The 25,068-nt window shown below is 47.5% G+C and overlaps 1 protein-coding gene across 1 annotated transcript in view; it reads right to left on the reverse strand.

The window, feature by feature from the left end:
• The window catches only part of agap1 (ArfGAP with GTPase domain, ankyrin repeat and PH domain 1), a 159,644-nt gene that overhangs the window by 81,385 nt on the left and 53,191 nt on the right, over window positions 1-25,068 (reverse strand). The window contains exons 10-11 of the mRNA XM_042336078.1: window positions 17,742-17,910; window positions 8,991-9,152 (exon numbers count right to left, since the gene is read on the reverse strand). Of these exons, the coding sequence (XP_042192012.1) occupies window positions 8,991-9,152; window positions 17,742-17,910 (331 nt within the window). The remainder of the gene's footprint in view (window positions 1-8,990; window positions 9,153-17,741; window positions 17,911-25,068) is intronic.

Below are 25,068 nucleotides of genomic sequence, written 5' to 3' on the forward strand. Positions count from 1 at the left end.
ATTGGAGACGGTGTGAAAGATAAGACCTGAGCCATTCAAGGACAGAAACTTGAAGGTTGAAGCAAGAGGAGAGGCAGTGGAGGAGGATGAAGCAGTCCATGGTATTGAAGGCAGCAGAGAGGTCGAGGAGGACGAGGAGGCAGAGGGAGCCCTGGTCACAGATGGGCAGGATGTCGTTTGTGATCTTGACCAGAGCAGTTCCACCAGGCGATGCAACTATCCTACTTACTGCTAGGTAAACAGAGCCGTATGGAGTAAGGAAACTTCCCTAGGGTCGAACCCGGGTCCTCTACCGTGCAAGGTAACCACTATGCTACAGGGCTCCACAGGAGATGATCTAACTCAGCCTGAGGTATGGGGCTTACAACTGTGGTTGCAATCAGTCACTGGAAGATTAACCTGGGGGGAGGGAACCATGGTGTTGAAGGACTGAAGGGGGAGGGAGCGAGGGGCTGAGGTGAGGGTAGTGAAAGCTGCCTTTACGGTTACTCGGTGGTCACTGTTTAATTAAATATCTGAGATAACTGGAGCTGAAATAGGGCAAAGCTTTGATGCTTTGGAAGAAACCGGACCCACCTTCCTCATAAGGCCGCATGCACCCTGTCATTAGTGGACCTTGAAATTCTTGCCGGCCTCAAAGCGAAGCAGCCTGTGTGGGCACGCTCCAGCCAGCTCCCCTTTCAGCTCCAACAATGACACCCTTGATACGCTGCCTGCAGCTGCCCTCGGCTCAGTCGCTGCGCTCAAGCACAGGCACACGGCAACTCGAAGTCCTGTAGCATAGGGGTTAGAGCACTCACCTCACAAGCGAGAAAACCTGGCTTCGATTCCCTAGGCATGGTGAAACTTTAGGCAAGTTTCCTTGCTCCACACGCCTTGTTTAGCGAACAGTAAGTAGGAACCCAGTTATTAATTGATTGGCGGATCCCTTTCCAGGGGTAATAATTCCTTCCCACAAAAAGCAAATAATGCGGTCACTAAATCCACAACTATCTGTGAGACACTGCTGTGCACAATTGGCTGCCGCATTTCGCCCACAAAATATACAGTTAATCCACTTTAGAATGTATTCTGTAAAGCGCTTTGAGACATGATAAGGCACTATATCAAATGCAAAGATTATTAATATTCTATTATGAACTCAGATCATCACAGTAACAAGAAGCAGGGAGCCCATTGGAAGGCGGGAGGGGAAAAGAGTAAGGAAGAAGCTGCCAGCATTTGCTCTCAGGCTTGGTGCCTTGTGCTGCACGCGCCAGTCATCTAACAGAAGATCTGTCTGCACAAGCAGAGTGTCATCCAACATTTACAAATGGAGATAAAAAGCAGCGGAGACAAGAGAAGGCAGCGGCCCAAACTGAATTGTACAGACGAGCTGTCTTCCGAGACAGTTTTAAGCTCAGTATAATTTATTGATATGCACTTCTAATTACTGCTAGTCTACATGTAAATCAATAGCCTCTCAGGCAGGGCACAGTTCCAATAGGTGTGGTCCCTGTTTGCTATTTTGGCAGCGTGTGCAGAATAATAATCCTTGCATTGTGATACAGTGCCTTATCACGTCGTTGAGACGTCTCAAAGCGCTTCACAGAATATAATGTAAAGTAGGTTGACTGTGTATTTTGTGGGCGAAACACAGCAACCAATTGTGCACAGCAGTGTCCCACAAACAGTTGTGGATTGAGTGACCAAATTATTGTATCTATTTTTTAAGGGATTATTACCCATGGAAAGCAATCTGCTAATTGACTAACAATTTGGTTCCTACTTACTGCTGGGTAAACAGAGGCACATGGAGCAAGGAAATGCCTAAGGTTTTGCCCCACCCGGGAATCAAACCTGAGTCTTTCTTGCGAGGCGAGTGCACTAACCAATATGCTACGGGACGCCATGTTTTGTTCAGCATTACCGAGCCTATAGCCTAGGACTCCTGGCACTGTGGTAATCGGTCATGCAGGGCCACGTGCTGTTAAACACCGTACCCTTTACCATCGCTTTCTTGGCCAAACAGTGCCCATTCTGAAATGCTGCATTTACAGAGTAAATATACATCCAGGTGGAATTTCTACTCTGCTAAGACACCAGCTGCAACCCAATGGATGATGGCACAAATGGCCGGACCAACGAAGAGCGTGTTATGCACAGGCCTGGATCCAGGAATAGTCAGTTACGCACCTGCCCAGGCATAATACACAGAGTATATTATGCACACGGTTGCATTGAGAGGGAAGAGTGGGAATGTAACATCACTGTGTGTCTGACACTCATCTGCTTGTGGGTCTGATGCTGTGTCTCATTATGTGCAGGTATCAGTCTCAGACAAGGAATGGTTGACAAGCCCAGTCTATTGTACCCTGCACCCAGAGACTGTGACACAGCCTGAGTCACTGATGCTGACCAAGCTGCTCGCAATGGCTAGCACTTTCTCCACTCATCCTGGCTCGGGGAGGTTGGAGTTTGGCTGTAACGGAGGCAGCTTGTGTTTCCAGTGGTAAACAAATCTCAGCTGCAGTTAGCTAGCAGTGCACAGTATATACTATCTAAGGTCCCAGTGCCTGGGAACCCATTACAGTTTACCTCGCACCTCCAACCCTCCCATGTCAGGACTTGAACACATAGTCTCAGGTGACACTCCAATGCAATACTGGGGGGTGTGTGAATTGTCAGAGATGCCCTGCTTCGAATGAGATGTTAAACCAAGGCGTCATTGACCTGTTTAGGTGGAAGTTAAAGATCCTATGGCAATATTGGAAAACAGAAGGGAGTTTCTATCTCCTGGTGTCCTGGCCAACAACCCCCAAATAAAATGGGTCACACTCCATGGCTGCTTGTGGGACATTACAGTGTGCAATTGTGCTGCCGCATTTGCCTACAAAATGCGCAATCCCTTTATTTCACAGGAAATATAGCGACGTGATATAGCGCTGTACCAAATGCAAGGAATATATTTAATCCCCGCGCCTTGGGATGTTCTCCCGACGTGAAGGACGCTATACAAATATAATTTTGTATTGTATTTATTATCAGAGCACCGGCTGGTGGTTTCAGGGCAAATGGCTGGAATTAGAATCATTTTAGCCGCTCCGCATTTTACATCCAATCAGCAGCAGATTAAATAACCCCTCCATCGATTTAGATTTTGCACCCCCCCCCGCCGAAGGTGTAGTCTCCTCCCCACCGGTTTGACGGTGGTGCCTGTACGACTGCCGTAAAGCCTTGCAATAGCTCCTCCCATCTTGATGCCTCTCACACAACAGCTGGAGCCTGCCTCACAGCACATCTGCAGCTGCTCTCAGTCAGACTCACCATCTGGACAAGGATGCAGTTCAAAGAGTACAACTGGCCACAGCTGGCGCTGGTCTATAGATGTTCTGCGGCAGTGTCCTCCCCCCATACATACATACATACATACACTAACAGGCCCCCCCCACACACTTCCTCTCCCACCCAGACCCCTCTTCCGCCCTCACACATAACAACACGCCCTCTCCCCCCTTCACACACACACACAGCAACTAACACTCCCGCTCCCCTCTCATACACTCCCTCTTTTGCCCCTACACACACATTCCCTCTCCCTCCCCCCACACACACCCTTTCCACCCCCACACACAGACACAACTAACACTCCCTCTCCCTCCATACACACGCACACATGCTCCCTCCACCGCCCCCACCCCACACACATAACTAACACCTGCTCTCCCACCGCACACACACACACACACACAACTACTCCCCCTCACACACAAACTAACATTCCCACTTGCCCTTCACCCACACAACTAACATTCCTCTCCTTCCCTCCCCCCCACACCACCACAAATGCCAACGAGCATTGCCAGGCACAGAGTGCAATCTTACAGGGCCCAGCATACGTGTGTGTGTGTTTTGTGCTTGTGCTATGCGTGTGTGTGTTTTGCGTGTGTGTGCTATTTTTGTGCATGTGTGCTATGTGTGTGTGCCATGTGTGTGTGTGCTATGTGTGTGTGCCATGAGTGTGTGTGCCATGTGTGTGTGTGTGCCACGAGTTTGTGTGCTGTGTGTGTGTGTGCCATGAATGTGTGTGCTATGTGTGTGTGTGCTATATGTGTGTGCTACGTGTGTGTGTTCTATGAGTGGTCGAACCTGACGCCTGTACGCAAACTAGGTGTCAGGTTCGACCCCCAATTATCCTTTCTCCCACACATCCAGTCCCTCACCAGCACCGCTTTTTTCCACCTCTGACGCCTCACCCGTCTCCACCAATACCTCACTACAAAAGCCGCTGAAACCCTGGTCCATGCCTTTGTCACCTCTCGGCTGGACTATTCAAACGCCCTCCTCGCCGTCCTCCCCTCCACTACCATTCACAAAATCCAGATTATTCAAAACTCTGCACCAAACTCCGCTCCCTGATCACCCCAATCCGAGCCAGATTGCACTGGCTCCCTGTCCCAGAGAGGATCGATTTCATGATCCTCACCCTTGTCTTCAAATCGCTCCACTCCTCCGCACCCCCCTACCTCTCTGACCTCCTCTCTCCTCAAAACAGTGCCCGTTGCCTTCGTTCCTCCGGGTCTGGCCTCCTTGTCTCCCGAGTCCTCCGCTCCACCCTCGGTGGCCGTGCCTTCAGCCACTATGCCCCGAGGCTCTGGAACTGCCTTCCTCACTCCCTTCGCCTCGCTCCCTCTCTTCCTATTTTCAGGTCTCTGCTGAAGACCTTTCTTTTCGACCGCACCTTTGGTCACCTTCCCCCCCCCTCCCCCTGGCTCGGCCCGGGGATCCGTTACTGTGAAGTGCTCTGAGACGCCGTCCTGCGTGGAGGGCGCTATATAAATCCAAGTTGTTGTTGTTGAGTGTGTGTGTGCTATGTGTGTGTGCTATGTGTGTGTGCTATGTGTTTGTGTGTGTGCTATGTGTGTGTGTGTGTGTGCGCTATGTGTGTGTGTGTGCTATGTGTGTATGCTATGTGGGTGTGTGTGCTATGTATGTGTGTGTGTGCTATGTGTGTGTGCTATGTGTTTGTGTGTGTGCTATGTGTGTGTGCTATGTGTGTGTGTGCTCATCTGTGCATGTGAGGAAGACGGAGCTTTACCATCTTCTTATTGGGCCAGTTGTCCCTCTCCTTTTGACTACAAAATACACAGTCACTGCACTTCACAGACAATGAAGCGCTCCCCCAGCACTGCACTGGAGTGTCAGCTTTGACTGTGAGCTGAAGTCTGGACATGGGTCCTGATCCAGAGGTGATTGTGTGACTGAGCCGGGCTGATGCAATGAAACCTACATAAGAACATAGGAAATAGGAGCAGGGGTAGGCCATTTGGCCCCTCGAGCCTGCCCCGTCATTTAGTAAGATCGTGGCTGATCTTCTAACCTAATTCCATTTACCTGCCCTAGCCTGATGTGAAAGGCGCTCCATGAATGTAATTTTGTTGTTGTTGTTGTATCCCTATATCCCTTTAGCTTTTAAAAATCTATCAATCTCAGTCTTGAATATGTTCAATGACTGAGCATCCACAACCTTCTGGGATAGACAATTCCATAAATGTTTTCTCAACTCAGTTCTAAAGGGCTGACCTTTAATCCGGAGACGATGACCCCTAGTTTTAGATCAATACAATTTACATTTGTACACATCCTTTCACGTTGGGAGTGCATAACAGGACTGGCTGGGCATCCGGGCCGGGGGTGGGAGCCAAGGGGGATGGTGGGGAGAAGGTGATCCAAACTGTGGTCAAAGGAGTACGTGTCTTTGAAGGGGGGAAGGAGGGAACATACACATTGAATGTGCTCAGGACAAAACCTGCTGGTTTCAAGATCCTCACTTTCACTTTTCAAATTTCTTCATGCCCTGTCACCTCTCCATCTCTCTGATCTGCTCACATCCCATTCCACTACCCACCACCTCCATTCAGCTGGATCAGGGTTTCTGCTCATCTCCCATCCCCTCTACTCCACAACTGGTGGCCATACTTTCAGCCACTACACCCCGAATCTCTGGAACTACCTGTTTCAATCTTTCCATCTTGCCCCCTCTTTGCCCATCTTCAAAGTACACCTGAAGACTTTCCTCTTCAACCGTTCCTTCGACTACCTCCCCTCCCTTTCCAGCTTGGCTTCAAACCACACCACTGTTAAGCGCTCTGAAACTCTACTGCTACCCGCGTGAAGGTCGCTCTATAAATGCAAGTGGTCGTTGTTGCTGGTCAGATCAATTGTTGAGACGTCTTAAAGCACTTCACAGAATATACTGTAAAGTGAATTGACTGTGTATGCTTGTGGGTGAAACAACAGTGTTTCACAAACAGTCGTGGATTCAGTGACCACAATTTTTTTAAGGGATTATTACCCCTGGAAAGCGATCCGCCAATCAACTAACAACATGGCTCCTACTTGCTGCTAGGTAAACAGGGGCGTGTGGAGTAAGGGAACTTGCCTAAGGTTTCGTCTTGCCCAGGAATCAAACTCTGGTTCTCTTTCTTGCGAGCAACCTATTCGCTACAGGACTCCATATATAATCGATATATTGGCAGAGAGAGAGCTGGATAGAATCCTCTCTATCTTTCTTTGCAACACATTAAGGAGAACTGAGCTCACCAACCACTCCACTTCTCTAAGCACAATTTACTGCATATGGTGTTAGCACAGGCTGGAAATAATAACCGAAGATTAAACTCAATCTCTCGCTCAGCCCTGGCACACAAGAACAATTCATCATTGCAGCCCAGCTCAGATCATTAAAGACTAAATGTGACTGGAACCAGAACGGTTACAGGGAAATCAACAGACAAGTGTCACTGGCTGTTAGTTTATAAAACATTGCACGATGGAAATCAAACTGCCTTTTCACTGAGGGACGGGGCAAATACCCCTTTGCAAATTGTTATAAGTTGATGCGCTCAGTGCCTGTGACACCATTAGCATGATAAACAGTGGAAGGTGTATTGGAGTCTGAGCCTTGGATCGAATGAGGCTGTGATAAATCTACACAGGCAGTTAGTTACTGGGAACTAGGCTCGTTGCTCTCGGCAGTATTTTGCTCACAATTTAACTTTGCATCTCTTACTTCTCAGCTCGGCCTCCTCCAGCTCCATTTATCTAATGATACACGGGATCTCCTTAAACGGCCTGGGCCCTGGGGAACAACAATCGCTGCTTAATAAGGATAGTAAAACGCTCCAGCTTCCAAAATATCCGCTGCTTTTGTAAGTTACACACAAAAGCTCTGCTCACTGGGGAAGACGAAGGCAGTTTTGGTTTGTAGAAACAAACCCCCTCCCCCCACCCCTGTGCTCCTGAGGTCTGAGAGGCCTTCCCCTGCTTGGAGCTCCTCCTCACCAACACCATGAGACTCGGACTACTGCTGATCGCTGGGTGTAACGCGGGCAGGGCACAGAACGTACAGGCACAGAACATATATGTGATCCAGTGGTGAGCAATGTTTTACACAAGCCTAAGCTTAATTAGAAAAATGATCCCTGATACTTGCCCCACACGAGCTCAACCAGTGACACTTGTCTGTTGATTTCCCTGTAACCGTTCTGGTTCCAGGCACATTTAGTCTTTAATGATCCGAGCTGGGCTGCAATGATGAATTGTTCTTATGTGTGCTGAGTGAGAGATTGAGTTTAATCTCACTGGCCGCATCTCTCACTGGTCACAAACCAAATGTTCTATCAATAAATACTCCTCGTCTTTGATACAGCAAGTTAGCACCTCATTGAGACGACCCAAAGCGCCTCACAAGATTTACTGTAAAGTGTTGTGAGTGCGTGTTTTGTAGGAAACTGGGCAGCCAGTTTGCGCACAGCAATGTCCCACAAACAGCCATGAAGCGAATGACCAATTTTATCTGAGTTGGGGAATTTTTGGCCAGGATGTCGGAAGACAAACTCCTTTCTTGAATAGCGCCATGGGATCTTTAACGTCCACGTGAACAGGCAGACGGGACCTCGGTTTAACGTCTCATCCAAAGGTCGGCAATGCAATGCTCCCCAGCTCTGGAGAGTCAGTCTGAGCTGTGTGTTCAAAGCCCCAACTCACAGCCTTCTGAGCTGAGAGTGCTACCGACTGAGCCAGGCTAACACGTACAAAACATCACGAGAATGCAAGACCAACTCTTGGTAAAGAGAGCCACTGGCTTCTCGGTTGGGGATTACCAGCAGCGCTTGAAAAGACAGGATGCAGACTGAACCAGTCAATAGCCATGATCTGCGCTCAATAATTCAGTAACACAAATGTATATTTGTTACACCGCTGACACCTCCAATGACTGATCAATGCATTTCCTTTGGAACGAATTACTGGCTTTCCTTCACATTCTTTCCAATTAACAAAGTGAAAGTGTATGCAATATCAATATCTAATTTCTCTTTAAACGTGATATAAAGGCAGGTTTAGCGTGTATTAGTTATGTTGGCTGACAAACCATTGCTCATCCGAATCAATAAGGGATTAAGGCATACACCACTTATTTACTTTTCCTCATCTCCCTCTTTGTTTGCCTCTTCAACTGACTCTCCTTGGTGCTTGGAGGGACCATCCCAGGAGATCCAACATGAATTGGCTTGCACCAGGAAAGGTCCAGTAATAAACGGGGAGTGGGAGAGGAACATGCTAGTGTTTCTCCAGGATCAGCTGTCCAATCACACAGAGCTTGGAGCACACTTCAACTGAGCGATTCTGGATTCGGGAAACATGGTCACCTGTATCTGACAGACAAAACACATACCGGATCAGCCCTGGCAGGAATGTATTGGTTGTGACTGACAATCCAGTCGTGAAGAGATATTGATTTCCAGGGACAGCGTCTCTCTCTCGCTTTCTGAACAGCGGGTTTTCTATCTGAGATCTCAGTGCAGCCGAGTCATAACATTAATTGGACAGTTTGTTTTAAATTTAAATCTAAATTTGTGAAAACGAAAGATGTGACCATTGATTCGACTGTCTCCCCCCCGCCCCTTCCCCTCCCTCTCCCTGGGGGTCCGGGAGGCTGCGACGCTCACCGCTGCTGATCCCAGAGCTGGCGATGACGGTGGCTTCGCTCCACTGGTCGGCGCTGGAGACGGAGTAGGAGCGCTGGTGCATGCCCTCAGGGCGGCTGTTAAAGGAGACCAGACTGATCCCACTTGCCATCTGAGACGCGGAGCCGGTCGGTGTCACATTACCTGTCGGGGTGCAGAGAGAGAGAGGCAGTCAGTCACTGAATGAACCAGGAGGTGATCGGCCCTATGATTAAGCTGGGAGCACAGCCAGACCTGACCCACAGCAGCATCACTCTTCCTGCCCTTCAAACTGTTTTTTCGCTAGGACACCAGGAGAAACTCCCTTATCAATAATATTAGGGCACCTTTAACATACGCAATAATAATAATACTTAAATTTGGTATACAGTACCTATCCCATTGGGAGTATGTCTCAAAGCGCTTCACAGGATTCACTGTGAAGTGTGCTGACTGTCAAAGTCACTAACAACACTCTGTCCATCTGTGACCAGGGCTATCTCTGCCTCCTTGACATCTCTGCTGCCTTCGACACTGTCGACCATTCTATCCTCCTTCACCCCCTCTCCTTTCATGGACCTGCCATTCAAAACCTGCCTCTCCCACTGTCTCCACTTTCGCCTTCTCTTCAACCCTTGCACCGACATGTGTGGCTCCCTCAGGGCTCTGTCCTTGGTCCTCTTCTTTTTAACATCTACATGCTCCCCCTTGGTGACATCATCATCCATCCAGCTCCATGACCTCATCACCCCCATCCTCACCTGACTGCACTGGCTCCCCATCATTCAGAGGATACAGTTCAAGATTCTGGTCCTCACCTTCAAAACCTTCCTGGCCTTGTTCCTCCCTACCTCTGCGACCTCCTAATCCCCTACCAACCTGTCCACTCCCTCCGCTCAGCGGGCTCTGGCCTGCTCCAAGTCTCTTGCCGTGACCGCCCCACCATTCGCAAGCGGGCCTTCAGCCTCTCTGCCCCACCCTCTGAAACTCCATTCCACAGTCCCTCCACCTCGCCCCTTCCCTTGTCTCCTTCAAGATCCATCTCAAGACCCTCTTCAACTGTGCCTTTGGTCACACTCCTACCCCTACGCTCTCTACCCTCCACCCTCCCCGATCCCAACCACCTGTTCGGGTGCGGTTCCCTGACTGTCGAGCTCCTTGGGGCGTCCTCCTGAGGTGGAAGATGCTATGTAATTTGTTGTTATTGTTGTGTATTTGTAGGCGAATGCAACAGCCAATTTGCCCATCGCAACATCCTACAAACAGCCGTGAAGTGAGGTAACAACGTTTATCCGAGGGAATGTCGGCCAGGGCACAGGAAGAAAATCCTTTCTTTTTTTGTACATTGGGATCTTTAATGTCCACCTGGACAGGCAGACGAGGCCTCGGTTTAACGTCTCACTTGACGTACGGCACCGCTGATAACGCAGCATTCCCCTAACACTGCACTAGGCATTTGACTGGGCTGTGAGCTCAGAGTCCCCAAAATGGGACTTGAATGGGGCAAATGAGTGGAATGACTTACTTTTCATGTGTGTCAGCCTGGCGCAGTGGTAGCTCTGACGCCTCTGAGTCAGAAGGTTGTGGGTTCAAGCCCCATGCCAGGACTTGGAATCACATGGTCTAAGATGACACTCCAACAACAACAACAACAACAACTTGAACTTATATAACACCCTCCATGCCGGATGGCGTCTCAGAATGCTTCACAGTAACGGATCCCGGGGCCCAGCCAGGGGGAGGGGGAGGAAGGTGACCAAAGGCGCGGTCGAAAAGAAAAGCCTACAGCAGAGACCTGAAAGTAGGAAGAGAAGGGGCGAGGCGAAGGGAGTGAGGAAGGGAGTTCCAGAGCCTCGGGGCATAGTGGCTGAAGGCACGGCCACCGAGGGTGGAGCGGCGGAGGACTCGGAGGACAAGGAGGAGGCCAGACCCGGAGGAACGAAGGCAACGGGCACTGTTTTGAGGAGAGAAGAGGTCAGAGAGGTAGGGGGGGTGCGGAGGAGTGGCGGGATTTGAAGACAAGGGTGAGGATCTTGAAATCGATCCTCTCTGGGATAGGGAGTCAGTGCAGTCTGGCAAGGACTGGGGTGATCGGGAAGCGGAGTTTGGTTTGGGTGAGAATGAGGGCGGCAGAGTTTTGAATAATCTGGATTTTGTGGATGGTAGTGGAGGGGAGGGCATTTGAATAGCCCGGCCGAGAGGTGACAGAGGCATGGACGAGGGTTTCAGCCGCTTTTGGAGTGAGATATTGGTGGAGACAGGCGATACGTCGGAGGTGGAAGAAAGCGGTGCTGGTGAGGGACTGGATGTGGGGGAGGAAGGATAATTGGGGGTCAAACCTGACGTCTAGGTTGCGTACGGGTTTGGAGAGTTTTAGGGGGAGGTCAGGTAGGTGGAGGAGGTGAGAGCCGTGAGATTTTAGATGTTGACGAGAGCCAAAGAGTATGACTTCCGTCCTGTCAACGTTCAGCTGAAGGAAATTTGCGCTCAACCAGTCCCTGAGGTCTGACAGGCAGGCTGACAGAACATCAAGGGACTGGGGGTCGCAAAGAGAGGTGAAAAATAGAGTTGGGTGTCGTCTGCATACATGTGGAAATGTACCTCATGTCTGTGGATGACATCCCCAAGAGAGAGCATGCAGATTAGAAAGAGGAGGGGGCCAAGGATGGATCCCTGGGGGACCCCACAGGTAACCAATGCAGAGCTGGGGGGGATTTCATTGTCAGAGGTGCTGTCCTTCAGATGAGACCCGTCTGCCTGTTCAGGTGGTTGAGAGAGAGAGAGAAATCCCATGGCACTATTCAAAAAAAGTTTCTCTCTCTCTGTCCTGACCAACAATCTCCCAAACTAAGTTGGTCAATTACTTCATAGCTGTTCATGGGACATTGCTGTGTGCAATTGTGCTCATGCTTTGAGGCATCCTCCTGATGTATTAATTTTATTATTATAAAAGGATTGTTATTAACATTTATGAACCCTGCCCTTTACAGTATAATTTGTTTACACTCACATTATCCTTAACACTAACGTGGAGTCCTGTAGCTCAGTGGTTAGAGCACTCGCCTTGCAAGCGAGACACCTGGGTTCAATTCCTGGCAGGGCGAAACCTTGGGCAAGTTTCTTAACTCCACACGCCTAATAATAATCCCTCCAAAACAGAACAATAATAAATTGGTCATTTTCAATCCACGACTGTTTGTGGGACACTGCTGTGCGCATTTGGCTGCCGTGTTTCGCCCACAAATATACAGTCAATTCACTTTACAGCATATTCTGGGAAGTGCTTTGAGACGTCGAGAAGACGTGAAAAGCGCTATATCAAATGCAAGGATTATGATTATTATTTTTTATTATTAACACTAATCCTCTCCTGAGGCTGCCACGCAGGTCCTGAAGCAATGAAACTTGTGCCCTTGGCTGAGCTCGGCATGGAAAAGGTTAAATGCATCAGGCGTCTAATGATGTGCCTGACCACTCACATCTACTGCAACCGGTAGCGACACCAGGGAGCACTCGCTCTGCTGTTTGCAAATGGATTTTTAGTAACTACAGCACTTAAACTGGTTTCCCCCCACCCGCCCCCCACCCCCCATCAACTCCCTCCAAACCTGTCTCCCAGGGTCATCAAACAACAGCATAAGGCAGGCAGACCCACAACAGCCAAAACAAGTGGCCTTCAATGGCTGAGAATACATCTGTGAACCTGGATCAGTCAGTAATGCTTTTGCCTCAGTCAGAAGGTTGTGGGGTCAAAGCCCAACTCAGGACTTTGAGCTTACAGTCTAAGATGACCCTGCAGTGCAGGGCTGGGGGAGCGCTGCATTGTCGGAGGTGCCGTCCTTCAGATGAGACATTAAACTGAGATCCAGTCTGCTCGCTCAGGTGGACTTAAAGATCCCGTGGCACAATTCAAAAGGTGTCCTGGCCAACAAATCCCCCCAAAATTCAGCAGGGGGAGGACAGAGTGCCACAGTCAGGGGGAGATAGAGAGAGCACTGCACTCGTCTCCTGTCGGTCATTATCATTGGGTAAAACATAAACCGTGCTCAGAACTCTTTGAACCTTCATTCAAATGAAATAGCGAGAGACAGCAAAGGAAAGCCCTGAATCACATGTGCAGAACATTTCCAGGACCCTGACTGCAGCAGGAAAAACAACACCCATTATTTCTCATCAAATCTGTCCCTTCCATTTACTGTAGCATTTTACTCATTTTGTTCCTTGCAGCCTCCCGCGCTGGTTACATGCGATTATGTGCTGCTCACAGAGGTTCTCCCAGGGTTATCCCAGAGAGGCAGCTGTTTGTCAAAACTGGGCACTTGGAATCAAGGAAAGAAACCAAACGCAAAGAGAATGCTTGGGACCACGATTCACGGCTCCTATCCTCTCTGCGCACAAGCCCAGTTCTCTCTGGCCTATGGGGCATAAGGCGGTGGGTCGTACGGCAGTACTGGGGTAAACTCTATGTTGTCGGAGGTCACGTCCCTCAGACGTGACATTAACCTGAGGCCCCTGTTCTGCCTGTTCAGCTGGCATTAAAGATAATAATAATATTAATAATAACCTTGCATCTGATACAGCGCCTTATCCCGTCATTGAAACATCTCAAAACTCTTCACAGAATATACCGTAAAGTGTAGTGATTGTGTATGTTGTGGGTGAAATGCAGCAGCCAATTGCGCACAGCAGTGTCCCACAAACAGTCATGGATTGAGTGTTCAAATTTTTTTTTTTTGAAGGGATTATTACCCCTGGAAAAGTGATCCACCAATCGACTTAACAACACATCCTGTGGCTGACCTGGGAGTGTGAACAGGCAGTGTCAACGGAGCTTTACTCTGTCTTTAACCTGTGCTGGAGCTGACCTGGAGTGTGGGTGGACAGTATGAGCGGTGTTCAGATAGGGGGTGGGTTGGTGTAGGGAGAAAAGAGGGTGAGAGGATAAGATTATGCAGGGACAGAGCAGAATGAAACCAAAAGCAAATAGCCTTAGTAGGGCTGATCGCTCTCTTATCATGCCATCTGAATATTAACACCTTGACTCTAAGAGGCTCTTAAACCAACAGAGTTAACATGAAAAAATATCCTGTCAGGAAAAAGAACCCTTTCTGACTCTAGCGGGTCTTTCATTCTTGACATGTTGAACTGTAACAGACGCAACACAACACAAAGGGACATGGCTTCTTTAAATAGTGCCCGTGAACTGCTCCTCTGTACAGCCAATTACCTCCCTGTGTCTGTCAGTCAAGGGAAGAATGACTGATCGCATTAGATCAAACTTATGCCGCTGTTCTCAACGCACTCTCAGGCCTCATTAATCCGAGTCAGGCGGACGGTCTCCAGTGCTTGACAACGCAGCGGAGACCCACCCCCACAAGCACGTGGCCCCTCACATCTCTGCAAACAGCGCTAATCAAGCTATCCCTATTACCCCAGCCGCTGTCATGTGGCCACAGTCGCTCGTAACTGCTCTCATTATGGGCTGCTTCAGAACCGACTGAGTGGAAAGAAAGTCTGATCGCATTAATATTCATGACAATAATTAGTATTCTAGGTCACTGAATATTCATGCTATTATTTTGGTTTTATGGGTTGGACAAAGTCCTTACTGTCAGCACAGAGGGGACTTACATTCTCTGGCTTTTAGATATCAAACACTGTTACGTGTATAATCCTTCGCTGGCACTATGTGTGCGTGTGTGTATGTACATAAGCAAAAGACACAGTGTGTAAGTGAGAGAGAAAGAGAAAGAAGACAGAGAGAGTGAGCATGTGTGTAACTGAGAGTGTGAGAGAGAGAGATATGATGGAGACTGTGTGTGTGAGTCAGTGTGAGAGAAAGTGATATACGAGGGAGAAAGTGAGCATGTGTGTAAGTGACAGTGCGAGAGAGAAATAGACAGATGAGGGAGTGTGCGGGTGAGCATGAAACAGAAAAACAGATGAGAGTGTGGGTGTGTACGAGAGAGGACACAGATGAGTGTGAAAGTAAGAGAATGTGTGATGTAAAAATAAAGACATAAGAGTTTGTGTGCAAGGGAATGAGGAGTAGACAAAACAGAAGAGAGTGTCTGATGTGTTTAAGTGACAGTGAAAAAGAGTGTGTGTGTTGGTTTGAGTGTGAGAATTAGTTACGACTGTATGTGTGAGAAAAAGAGTGCATGTGTGTGCTTGAGAATAAGAGCACGTGCATGTGAGAAACAACAGTGTGTTGCGTCCATACTTGAGAAAGAGTTAGAGATCAAGAGTGTCCGTGTGTGTGCACATGCAAGCAGCATGACCGGTGCGTCTGTGACTGTGTGTGTGGGGAGGGGTCTGATGTTTTCCATTCACAACACGCAGCGCAGTGCAAGTGCTAACTGATCTGAAGTTACATGTGAACTTTACATCCGTTAATGTTCGTTTTATAAATTCAGCATTAAAGCAAACAAGAAGTCCGGTGCAGTCAGCGGTCACCCTGTCTGAGTGGGGTGTGTTTTATTAGGCGAATGACATAAAGGCACAACGCGGTTTATCGATCGGGGCAAGAAGCAATATAAATAAGCTAATAACGTGCTGGAGGGTGGTTTTTCGTTCTGCACAAATAATGGTAAATTCAGATTAATGTCAGCAAGTCATCCAACGCTGTAGTCATTGGGTCGTCCCCTGTGGTGGAACTGAGCCGTGAACAGGCCAGTCACCTGCTGCAGGAGAACTGGGTTTTGATATTCATTCCTCACTCGAGGAGGGGAACACATAATAATAATAATAATAATACTCCTTGCATTTGATATAGCGCTTTTCACGTTTTCTCGACGTCTCAAAGCGCTTCACAGAATAAACTGTAAAGTGAATTGACTGTATATTTGTGGGTGAAACGCAGCAGCCAATTGCGCCCAGCAGTGTCCCACAAACAGTCGTGGATTGAAAATGACCAATTTATTATTGTTTTGTTTTGGAGGGATTATTATTAGGCGTATGGAGTAAGGAAACTTGCCCAAGGTTTCGCCCTGCCTGGAATTGAACCAGGTGTCTCACTTGCAAGGTAAGTGCTCTAACCACTGAGCTACTGGGCTCCATAATAATAATGCTTGGATCTGATTTAGAGTCTTATCACCTTGTTGAGACATCTCAAAGCGCTCCACAGGATATATTGTAAAACTGTGTATTTTGTGGGTGAAATGTGGCAGCAATGTTCCACAAGCAGCCATGTTCCACAAGCAGTGACCAATTTTATTTGGGGGATTGTTGGCAATGATACTGGGAGAGAGAACCTCTCTTCTCTTTTCGACGCTCCCATAGCCAGTGGGATCTCGGTTTAAAGTTTCATCCGAAGGGCGGCATCTTCGACAATGTAACACACCACCAGTGTGGGATTGGAGTGTCAATTTAGACTACGTGGTTTGAAATCTCACCGTGGGGCTTGAACCCACCACCTTTTGACTCAGAGACGAGAATGTTACCACTGCGCCAGGCTGACACACTACTCACAGCCAGGCATGTTATTTTTAAAAGGAGGCAAATATTGTTCAGTCATTCTCCCTGTGAATGAGCAACACCCCCCACACCCCCATGTTCCTCCTGGTGGGCGAATCAGAAATCTGGTCACCTGATGAATAACACGTTACCGAGAGGAACAAAGAGCAAACAAAAAAGACTCAGCAGGGGAATTCAGACAGGAAGGGAGGGTTTGAATGAATTCAAGTTTCTGCCTTTTGTTGGAAGATCTTCCACACATGTCAGTTAGTTTTAAACTAGATTCCCAGCATTGTATGGCAGCTCCTCAGATATGTAAAAAAATGTCCACTTAACATACACTCAGACACTAATATATACACGCACACTAACATACACACTAACATACACTAATATATATACAAACAGACACTAATATATACACACACACTAACATACACTAATATATACACACACCATTCATGCACTAACATACAGTAATATATATACACCCACAAATGTATATACACGCACTAACATACACTAATATATACACACACCATACACACACACTAACATACACTAATACATTTATAAACACATACACTAATATACACACACACTAGCATATATACACACACAAACATACACAAACACACTAACATACACTAATATATACACACACCATACACACACACTAACATACACACACTAACATGCACACACACTTGTACACTAAAATACAGGCAGACACACTAATGTACGTAAGTAGGCACTAATGTGTACACACAAACACACTGCAACACTCTCTCCGCTGGTCATACACACTCCGTTCAGCTCCCAGATAGCTGAAAATACAGGGTGCTATTCCAATTGCATGTGAGACGCTGTTTGACCAGTGATCTGAACTGCAAGAGGCTGCAAAGCCCCTCATTGACACAGCATTCCACACTACCTGCACTCAGACAAGGTATAGGCAGTGGCGACACATACATACTTACTTAAAATCAGTGACTCACTCTATGACTGTTTGTGGGACACTGTTGTGTGCAATTGGCTGCTGCATTTCACCCACAAAATACATGGTCGTTCCATTCTACAGTATATCCTGTGAAGCTCTTTGAGACGTCTCGATGATGTGATAAGGTACTAGCAAGAATTATTATTATTTTTCTCTATCTCTACTTCCAAAACTGGTTAAGAAATCTGCCTCTGTGACTCTGTCTCCAATTCTTTGAGACAAGGTTACAGATCCAGGTTGTTTCACAAGCCAGCGTGGTTGATCAGACCAAACAGGAGCCAGACGCAGGGAGGACTCACCGGAGGTTTGGGAGATGTGCAAGCTGCTCAGGTCCTTAGGGAGGCCGTTGGTTTTGGGACTGGAGATGGGGGCGCAGGCGGAGATAGCTCGGGGTGGCCGCTTCCCAGGGACCTTCACCGTGGTCCTGAGCAGGTCAATCTCCTTACCATGTACGTTCTGCATGTAATCCTGCAAGGCAAGGAGAAAAGCTGTCAGAAGCAGCCTCGGTATTCACATGCTGCTGCTTTACAGCTGTCCCAGCGACATCTCAGATCAGACATCTCAGATATGCGGAAACCTGTAGTGCAGTGATTAGAACACTCGCCTCTCAAGCGAGAGGACCCGGGTTTGATTCTGGTGTGAAACCTTAGGCAAGTTTCCTTACTCCTCATGCCTCTGTTCACCTAGCAATAAGTAGGAACCCGGTTGTTAGTTGATTGGCGGATTGCTTTCCAGGGGTAATAATCTCTTAAAAAAACAAAATTGGTTACTCAATCCAAGACTGTTTGTGGGACACTGCTGTGCGCAATTGGCTGCCGTGTTTCGCCCACAAAAAATACAGTCAATCCACTTTACAATATATTCTGTGAAGCGCTTTGAGACATCCTAACGACACGATAAGGCACTATATCAAATGCAAAGATTATTTTTATTATTATAACATTGAGTCATCTTTCACTAGCATTTAACTACATTATTGTTGTTGATGCTCCTGGTCTGACCATCTCTCTCTATCCTGATGCTCAATCCTTCACCATCTTGCCCTCCTCTGAAACTTCTGCTCCACCAACCCTAACTTCCTTCCCCCCTATCACCCTGCACTCTGATCTGCAATGCTCACCCCTCACCCCTCAATCGGTGGCCAAGCCTTCAGTCTTAAACCATTGTTCCCTGCTGTGGCTGTGCCAACAACAACAACAATTTGGATTTATATAGGGCGCGAGGCGAAGGGAGTGAGGAAGGGAGCTCCAGAGCCTCAGGGCTTCGTGGCTGAATGCACGGCCGCCAATGGTGGAGTGGAAGATTCGCGGGACAAGGAGGTGGCCAGACCCGGTGGAGCAAAGGCAACGGGCACTGTTGTGAGGAGGGAGGAGGTCAGAGAGGTAGGGGGGTGCAGAAGAGTGGAGGAATTTTAAAACAAGAGTGCCACATGGTTTGGGCACACCCCATCCCCCAATCTGTCTGCCCTGCAAGACACACCTGCCTCCCCCAGACATGCCCGCCCAACATAAATCACCCCCGCCCACTTGATCCCATACATTCTCTCTGGCTATGACTTTTGGTTGATTTCCTGCTTCCTCCTCACCACACTGTCTGATTCCCCATGGCTGTTGTGAATGGGCTTTGAACCCTAGGTTTATTCTGTGTGAGAAGAGCTCGACAAAGACAAATTGTTGGCTTTTCCCAGCACCCGTTCCGGTGTCAGCCTGGCTCGGTTGGTAGTCCTCTCACCTTTGGGGCAGAATGTTGGGGGTTCAAGCCCCACTTCAGGACTTTGAACTCAAGGTATTGACCAACACTCCAGTGAAGTACTGGGGGAGCACGGCATTATCAGAGGTTTCATCATTCAATTGACACATTAAATGTTTGTGGGTGAAACACAGCAGCCAATTTGCACACAACAATGTCCCACAAACAACCATGAAGTGAGTGACCAATTTTATCTCAGGGATTGTTGGCCAAGTCACCGGGAGAGAGAAACTCCCTTATTTTTGCCAAGATTGCTAGAGCATCTTTAACTGCCACCTGAAACAGGCACAGACGGGACCTTGGTTGAACATCTCTGACAATGCAGAGCTCCCCCAGCACTGCATTGTAGTGTCAGCCCAGACTGCGAGATCATAACCAAAAGTCCTGAGGACATTTACTTATTGGTGAACTTAATGTTTTATGAAAATGAAAACAAAAGACTTGCAACTGCTAGATCTGAAGAGCAAATCTACCCTCAGAGTTGGCAGCGGCAGAGTGCGTGTGGGGCTGCAGGCCACGGCCGTCAGGCAGATACTAAACCCAGTGGAGACGTAGCGTGAGGAGCCGGCAAGCGGTGGGTTTGATGTGCAAATGTCGTCTCTGTAATCAATGGTGTCACTTGGAGCCGAGCGCTGATCAGAACAGAAACATCTTAACAAGACACAAGGGCAATTCAAACCAAAGTGCTCAAACAACACTTAACAAGTCACTGGAGACCACTTGACACAGTTCTTCCCGAGTGTGGTCGGTGGAGATGCTGTGCCCTGGAACAGCTTGAAAGAAGTTATTGCAAGGCCGTTTGCATGTTCCATGGTTAATTATCATTTGCCTCCCCACCTCTCCAAAATGCTCCCCCTCCCCCAATGTAACGTGTAGAATTTCGCTGTCTCTCGGAACAAATCAAGATGAGAAGTGACCGGGTGCATAAATCCACTCCTTTGCTCCTGTGTTGCTGCTTGTTTTTACATTTCGCTGCTAATTATGTTGCATCTATTGCCATCACTTAATGAGCTGCCTTAATGTCATTTCTTCTCACAGACGAGCAATTACGATCCGTGATTGAGTTTCATTCAATTAGCCTCAACAAACATGCTAATTGATGCCCCACATGCAAATGAGCTGACATGAAAGAAGCTGGCTTAAGAGACAAGACGCCATTCTGTCAGGGAAGACACCGACAGGCTAGACCCAGGCTCAGGCTAGGCCCAGGCAGGCTAGGCCCAGGCAATGCAAGGCCGATTCTCAGGTCCAGGTAGACTCAATGAAGGCCCAGGCACAGTTCCAGGCAGACTCAGACTAAGGCCCTGGACCTGAATTTGGATTATAGCCTGGACCCGAAGACTTCGTCATCAAGGAAAACGTCTCCCGATAAATGCCCGTGTGCATATATTGGGAGATGGTTTTCCCTTGATGAGGACATCATTAAATCTGTGTGTAAGGTTACATGGCAGACCTAAAGGGACCACAGTTATCAATAATCCTTGCATTTGATACGGAACCTATCATATCGGAAGGATGTCTCAAAGCGCTTCACAGGATTTACTGCTAAGCATAGTGACTGTGTAATTATAGGGAAATGTGGCAACCAATTAGTTCACAGCGATGTCCCACATACAGCCATGAAGTAAGTGACCAATTTTTTTGGGTGGGGGGGATTGTTGGTTAGGACGTTGGGAAAGAGAAACTCCCTTCTCTTTTCGTGTAGCAAATCTTTAACGTTGACCTGAACAAGCAGAAGGAGCCTCAGTTTAATGTCTCAACTGAAGGACGACACCTCTGACAACACAGTGCTCCTCCAGCATTGCATTGGAGTGTCAGCCTAGATTGTAAGCTTAAAGGACGGTAGCTCAGTCTTGATAAGGGGCCACAATCTGCTTTCTCAGAAATGAGAGTGCCACCAACTGAGCCAGGCTGACAGTCACTTTTGCTACATTAAACAAAATTTGCCATCTATCTGGCCTTGCTGCAAGCCTGTTTGTCTTCCTGCATTCCTCTGCAAACCCTTTCACTGTTTACCGCCACTTGGAGCCCTGTAGCGTATTGGTTAGAGCACTCGCCTTGAAAGCGAGAGGACCTGGGTTCGATTCCCGGGCAGCGCGAAACCTTAAGCAAGTTTCCTTACTCCACACGCATCTGTTTACCTAGCAATAAGTAGGAACCCGGTTGTTAGTCGACTGCCGGATTGCTTTCCGGGGGTAATAATCCCTTTTTTAAAAAAATTTGGTTACTCAATCCACGATTGTGCATGGGACACTGCTGTGTGCAATTGGCTGTTGCATTTCACCCACAAAATATACAGTCAATTCACTCTACAGTATATTCTGTGAAGCGCTTTGAGACATCTCAACAGTGTGATAAGACTATCAAATGCAAGGATTATTATTATTATTGTTATTACCTTTGAAGGCTGTGAACTCAAGGTCAGTGTCTTGTTCATCCAGTGAAGGATGTGACCAAGAAAACACGTGAAACTGGATGCGGTTCTTGCTTTGTAGAGAAGTAAAACAACTGTTCTCTGTACAATTAGCTCTGTAATTTGAGCTCTTGAATTGTTAATGACACCCAAAGGCCTGGACAATTAGATTATTAAGTACAATTTCAGTTATCAGACAATTAAGAAAGCTCCGCAAATTGAGGATTGTTATTGATGGAGACGTTTGCCACACTGGGGCCTCGGGAGCCCAGATTACAGGGATTTTCAAAACCAATTGTTTGAACGAGCGAACTGCATGAACCCACACTATGGAACATTCCGGCGTAGTGAACGAGATGTGGTCACGCAGTACCAGGACCCAGGGTGTGAATATGCTGTCATTCCTCTGTTATCATCATGGCCTTCGCAAAGGGAACCAGGGTTCCTCTCCTTCCCCTCATCACCTTGTGAATTCATATCATCCAGTTGACGCTCCAGGACAGTGCTGAGGGGTGTTGCATTGTCAAAGGTGCCGTCCTTCGGATGTGATGTTAAACCAAGGCCCTGTTCATATAGACGTTAAAGATCCCACGGGACTATTTGAAAAGAGAAGGGAGTTTCTCTCTCTTGATATCCTGGCCAACAAACCTTCAATTAAAATTGATCACTCACTACATGGCTGTTTGTGGTACGTTGTTGTTTGTGGGACGTAAATTGGCTGCTGCGTTCGACTACAAAACACAGTCACTCCACTTTACAGTAAATTGTGCGAAGCAATTTGGGATACTCTCCCGGTGTGAAAGAAGCTGTGTCAAATGTATATACTATTTATTAGTATCACCAATTTTCATGTAATATAGGGCATTTCATGTTGGGGGAACGTCTCAAAACATTTTTCCAGGACTGAGTGAGCCTGCTCTGCTTGGGAGCTGAACATTCTAACCACCCCCAGTGTGAAGAAATGTTTTCTAATCTCCCCTCTGATTCTTTGCATGATTATGTTAACTACGATGACATAATCAGATAAATTAAGCAGTGCTTAGGTGACTTGGGGTTTGAAAGCTCGCAGAGTGTGGGAGGAAGGGCAGCCTGAGGGAGGTGAGGAGCTCCACGGTGCTAAGAGATGATTCAATTCGAGTCAGAGACAGGGAGGCAAATCCTTGCATTTGATATAGCGCCTTATCACATCTTCAAGACATCTCAAAGCGCTTCACAGAATATACTATAAAGTGAATTGACTGCATATTTTTTAGGTGAAACGTGGCAGCCAATGTCCCACATACGGTCAATGATTAAAATGACCATTTTATTATTATTTAACATTTCACCCTTCCAGAAATCGAACCAGGGTCTCTCGCTTGCGAAGCGAGTGCTCTAGCTATTGAGCTACAGGACTCCACATAGGAAGAGAGTGTATATGGAGGACAGTGTACATAGGAAAGAGTATATAGGAGAGTGTATGTAGGAGAGTGTATACAAGAGTAGAGTGTATATAGGAGGAAAGTGTATACAGAAGGAGAGTGTATAGAGGAGTGTGAATATTGCAGAATGTCCAGAGGTGGAGAGTGTATACAGGAGGAGAGTGTATATAGGATAGTGTATTTAGGAGAGTGTATATAGGAGAGTGTATATAGGAGGAGAGTGTATATAGGAGGATAGTGTACAGAGGAGAGGGTGTATAGAAGAGAGTGCATAGAGGAGCAGAGTGTATATAGGAGAGTGTATATCGAAGAAGAGTATATAGAGGAGGAGAGTGTATATCAAAGCGAGTGTATAGAGGAGGAGTGTATATCGAAGGAGAGTATATAGGGGAGGAGAGTGTATATCAAAGAGAGTGTATAGAGGAGGAGAGTGTACAGAGGACAGTGTATTTGGAACTCAGAACAAGAGATATTCAGAGGTGAAAGTTTACCACAGTTTACAATAAAGACAAGAAAGATTCTAATGGGGAGACAGATAGACAAAAAAAGAGAGACACACCCACAGAGATAAAAGAGGGATACACACGTGCCTGCACGCGCGCACACACACACACACACAGAAAAAGACGGGCACACATAGAAAAAAGACACACACATATAAAAAGATACACACACGCACGCAGAAAAAGGACACGCACACAGTAAAACTCAGAAATGCGTACAGAAAAACACACACACATTCCTGGCTGTTTATGGGACATACAGTCACTTCATCTACAGTAAACGTATGAAACGCTCTGAAACAATCTCTTGATGTGAAAAGGTTCTATGTCAAATTTAAGTATTATATATTTATCATAAAGGGTTTTGAGGCACTGAGACGTGATAAGATAAGACAATATGAAGTTGTTATCATTTGTGTCACTGCCACACAGGGTTCTCAATAGGCTGCTGAGAGTCCAAGCAACTTAGTCTCAGATATTGCCCACGTCTCTTTCAGACTTCCTGGGAAGCAAGATCAAAACAGGTTTACAGTAAAGGAGGCTGTGTCCAAGACAGAGCCTGGCAAATGGCTGCAATCTCACAGGTGCCGATGGCTCAGGCGGGTGGGCTGACACAAGGCATAAGACAAGTGCCCCACACACAAGTGTACCCCCCACCCTCCAAAACAGAGGAGAGCACCCGGCGAAGGAACGCATAAACATAGGCTGGGATTAGCATAGCCAGAGGGGCTGGGCACACGCTTGTGAGATGTGACAACCATTGCAAGCTGCCTGCTCCAGCACAACAGCTGTTTCCGAGCAGTAATTTGCATCAATTTCCAAAAATATATATATTTTAGAACGGGAGTGGGGGTGGTGAAGGGGGGGAACAGAACGTAGAGGGGAGGTGGGGTAGCGTTTTGTGCAATGAACAGACAGAGCGTGTTGTTTGTCAGAAAACGGTGTCTGGAAAAGATGCAAAACAAGCCGGTGGTAAAACACACCACAGCTCCCGAAGCTTACAGAGTTCAAAGGCACAACATACAGCGCCCCGAGCTAATGGGAAGCAGCACTAATTTTAAAACCATAAAATGCTATAAACTGGCCTTGGGGGCAGACTACTCCGAAGCTAGTTGCACCTAAATAAGACACGGATCATTTACTTCACAGCTTAGCCTAATGTAATAATCAGCAACGTCTTGCCTAAAGTTGCGCATGGAGATGGCTGATGTTGCGGGGGAGATGTGCGAGATGCGGCGTTGCCCCCGGACTCTCGCTCTCTCTCTTTTAACGGCAGACTATTTTTCATGTCGGACAGGCCACGTAATCTAAAGCTCTCAAGATAAACGACGGGGGAATAGAAACCCGCTTTTCCTTTCCTTAACCCTTTCCATTTACACAACACCCGAACAAACCTGGCACTGGTCGTTACCTCTACGAGACTCTCAAATGTTCCGAGACAGGGTGTGTGTGTTTGTGTGTGTGGAAGGATTAAGTGAGCAGGAAATTGCAACAACTGCAGCCTGGTTAAAGGAAGAGCGCGATTAATCGCAATGTATTT

Source organism: Callorhinchus milii, unplaced genomic scaffold (genome assembly GCF_018977255.1).
Source record: "Callorhinchus milii isolate IMCB2004 unplaced genomic scaffold, IMCB_Cmil_1.0 Scaffold6, whole genome shotgun sequence".
NCBI classification, from domain to species: domain Eukaryota; kingdom Metazoa; phylum Chordata; class Chondrichthyes; order Chimaeriformes; family Callorhinchidae; genus Callorhinchus; species Callorhinchus milii.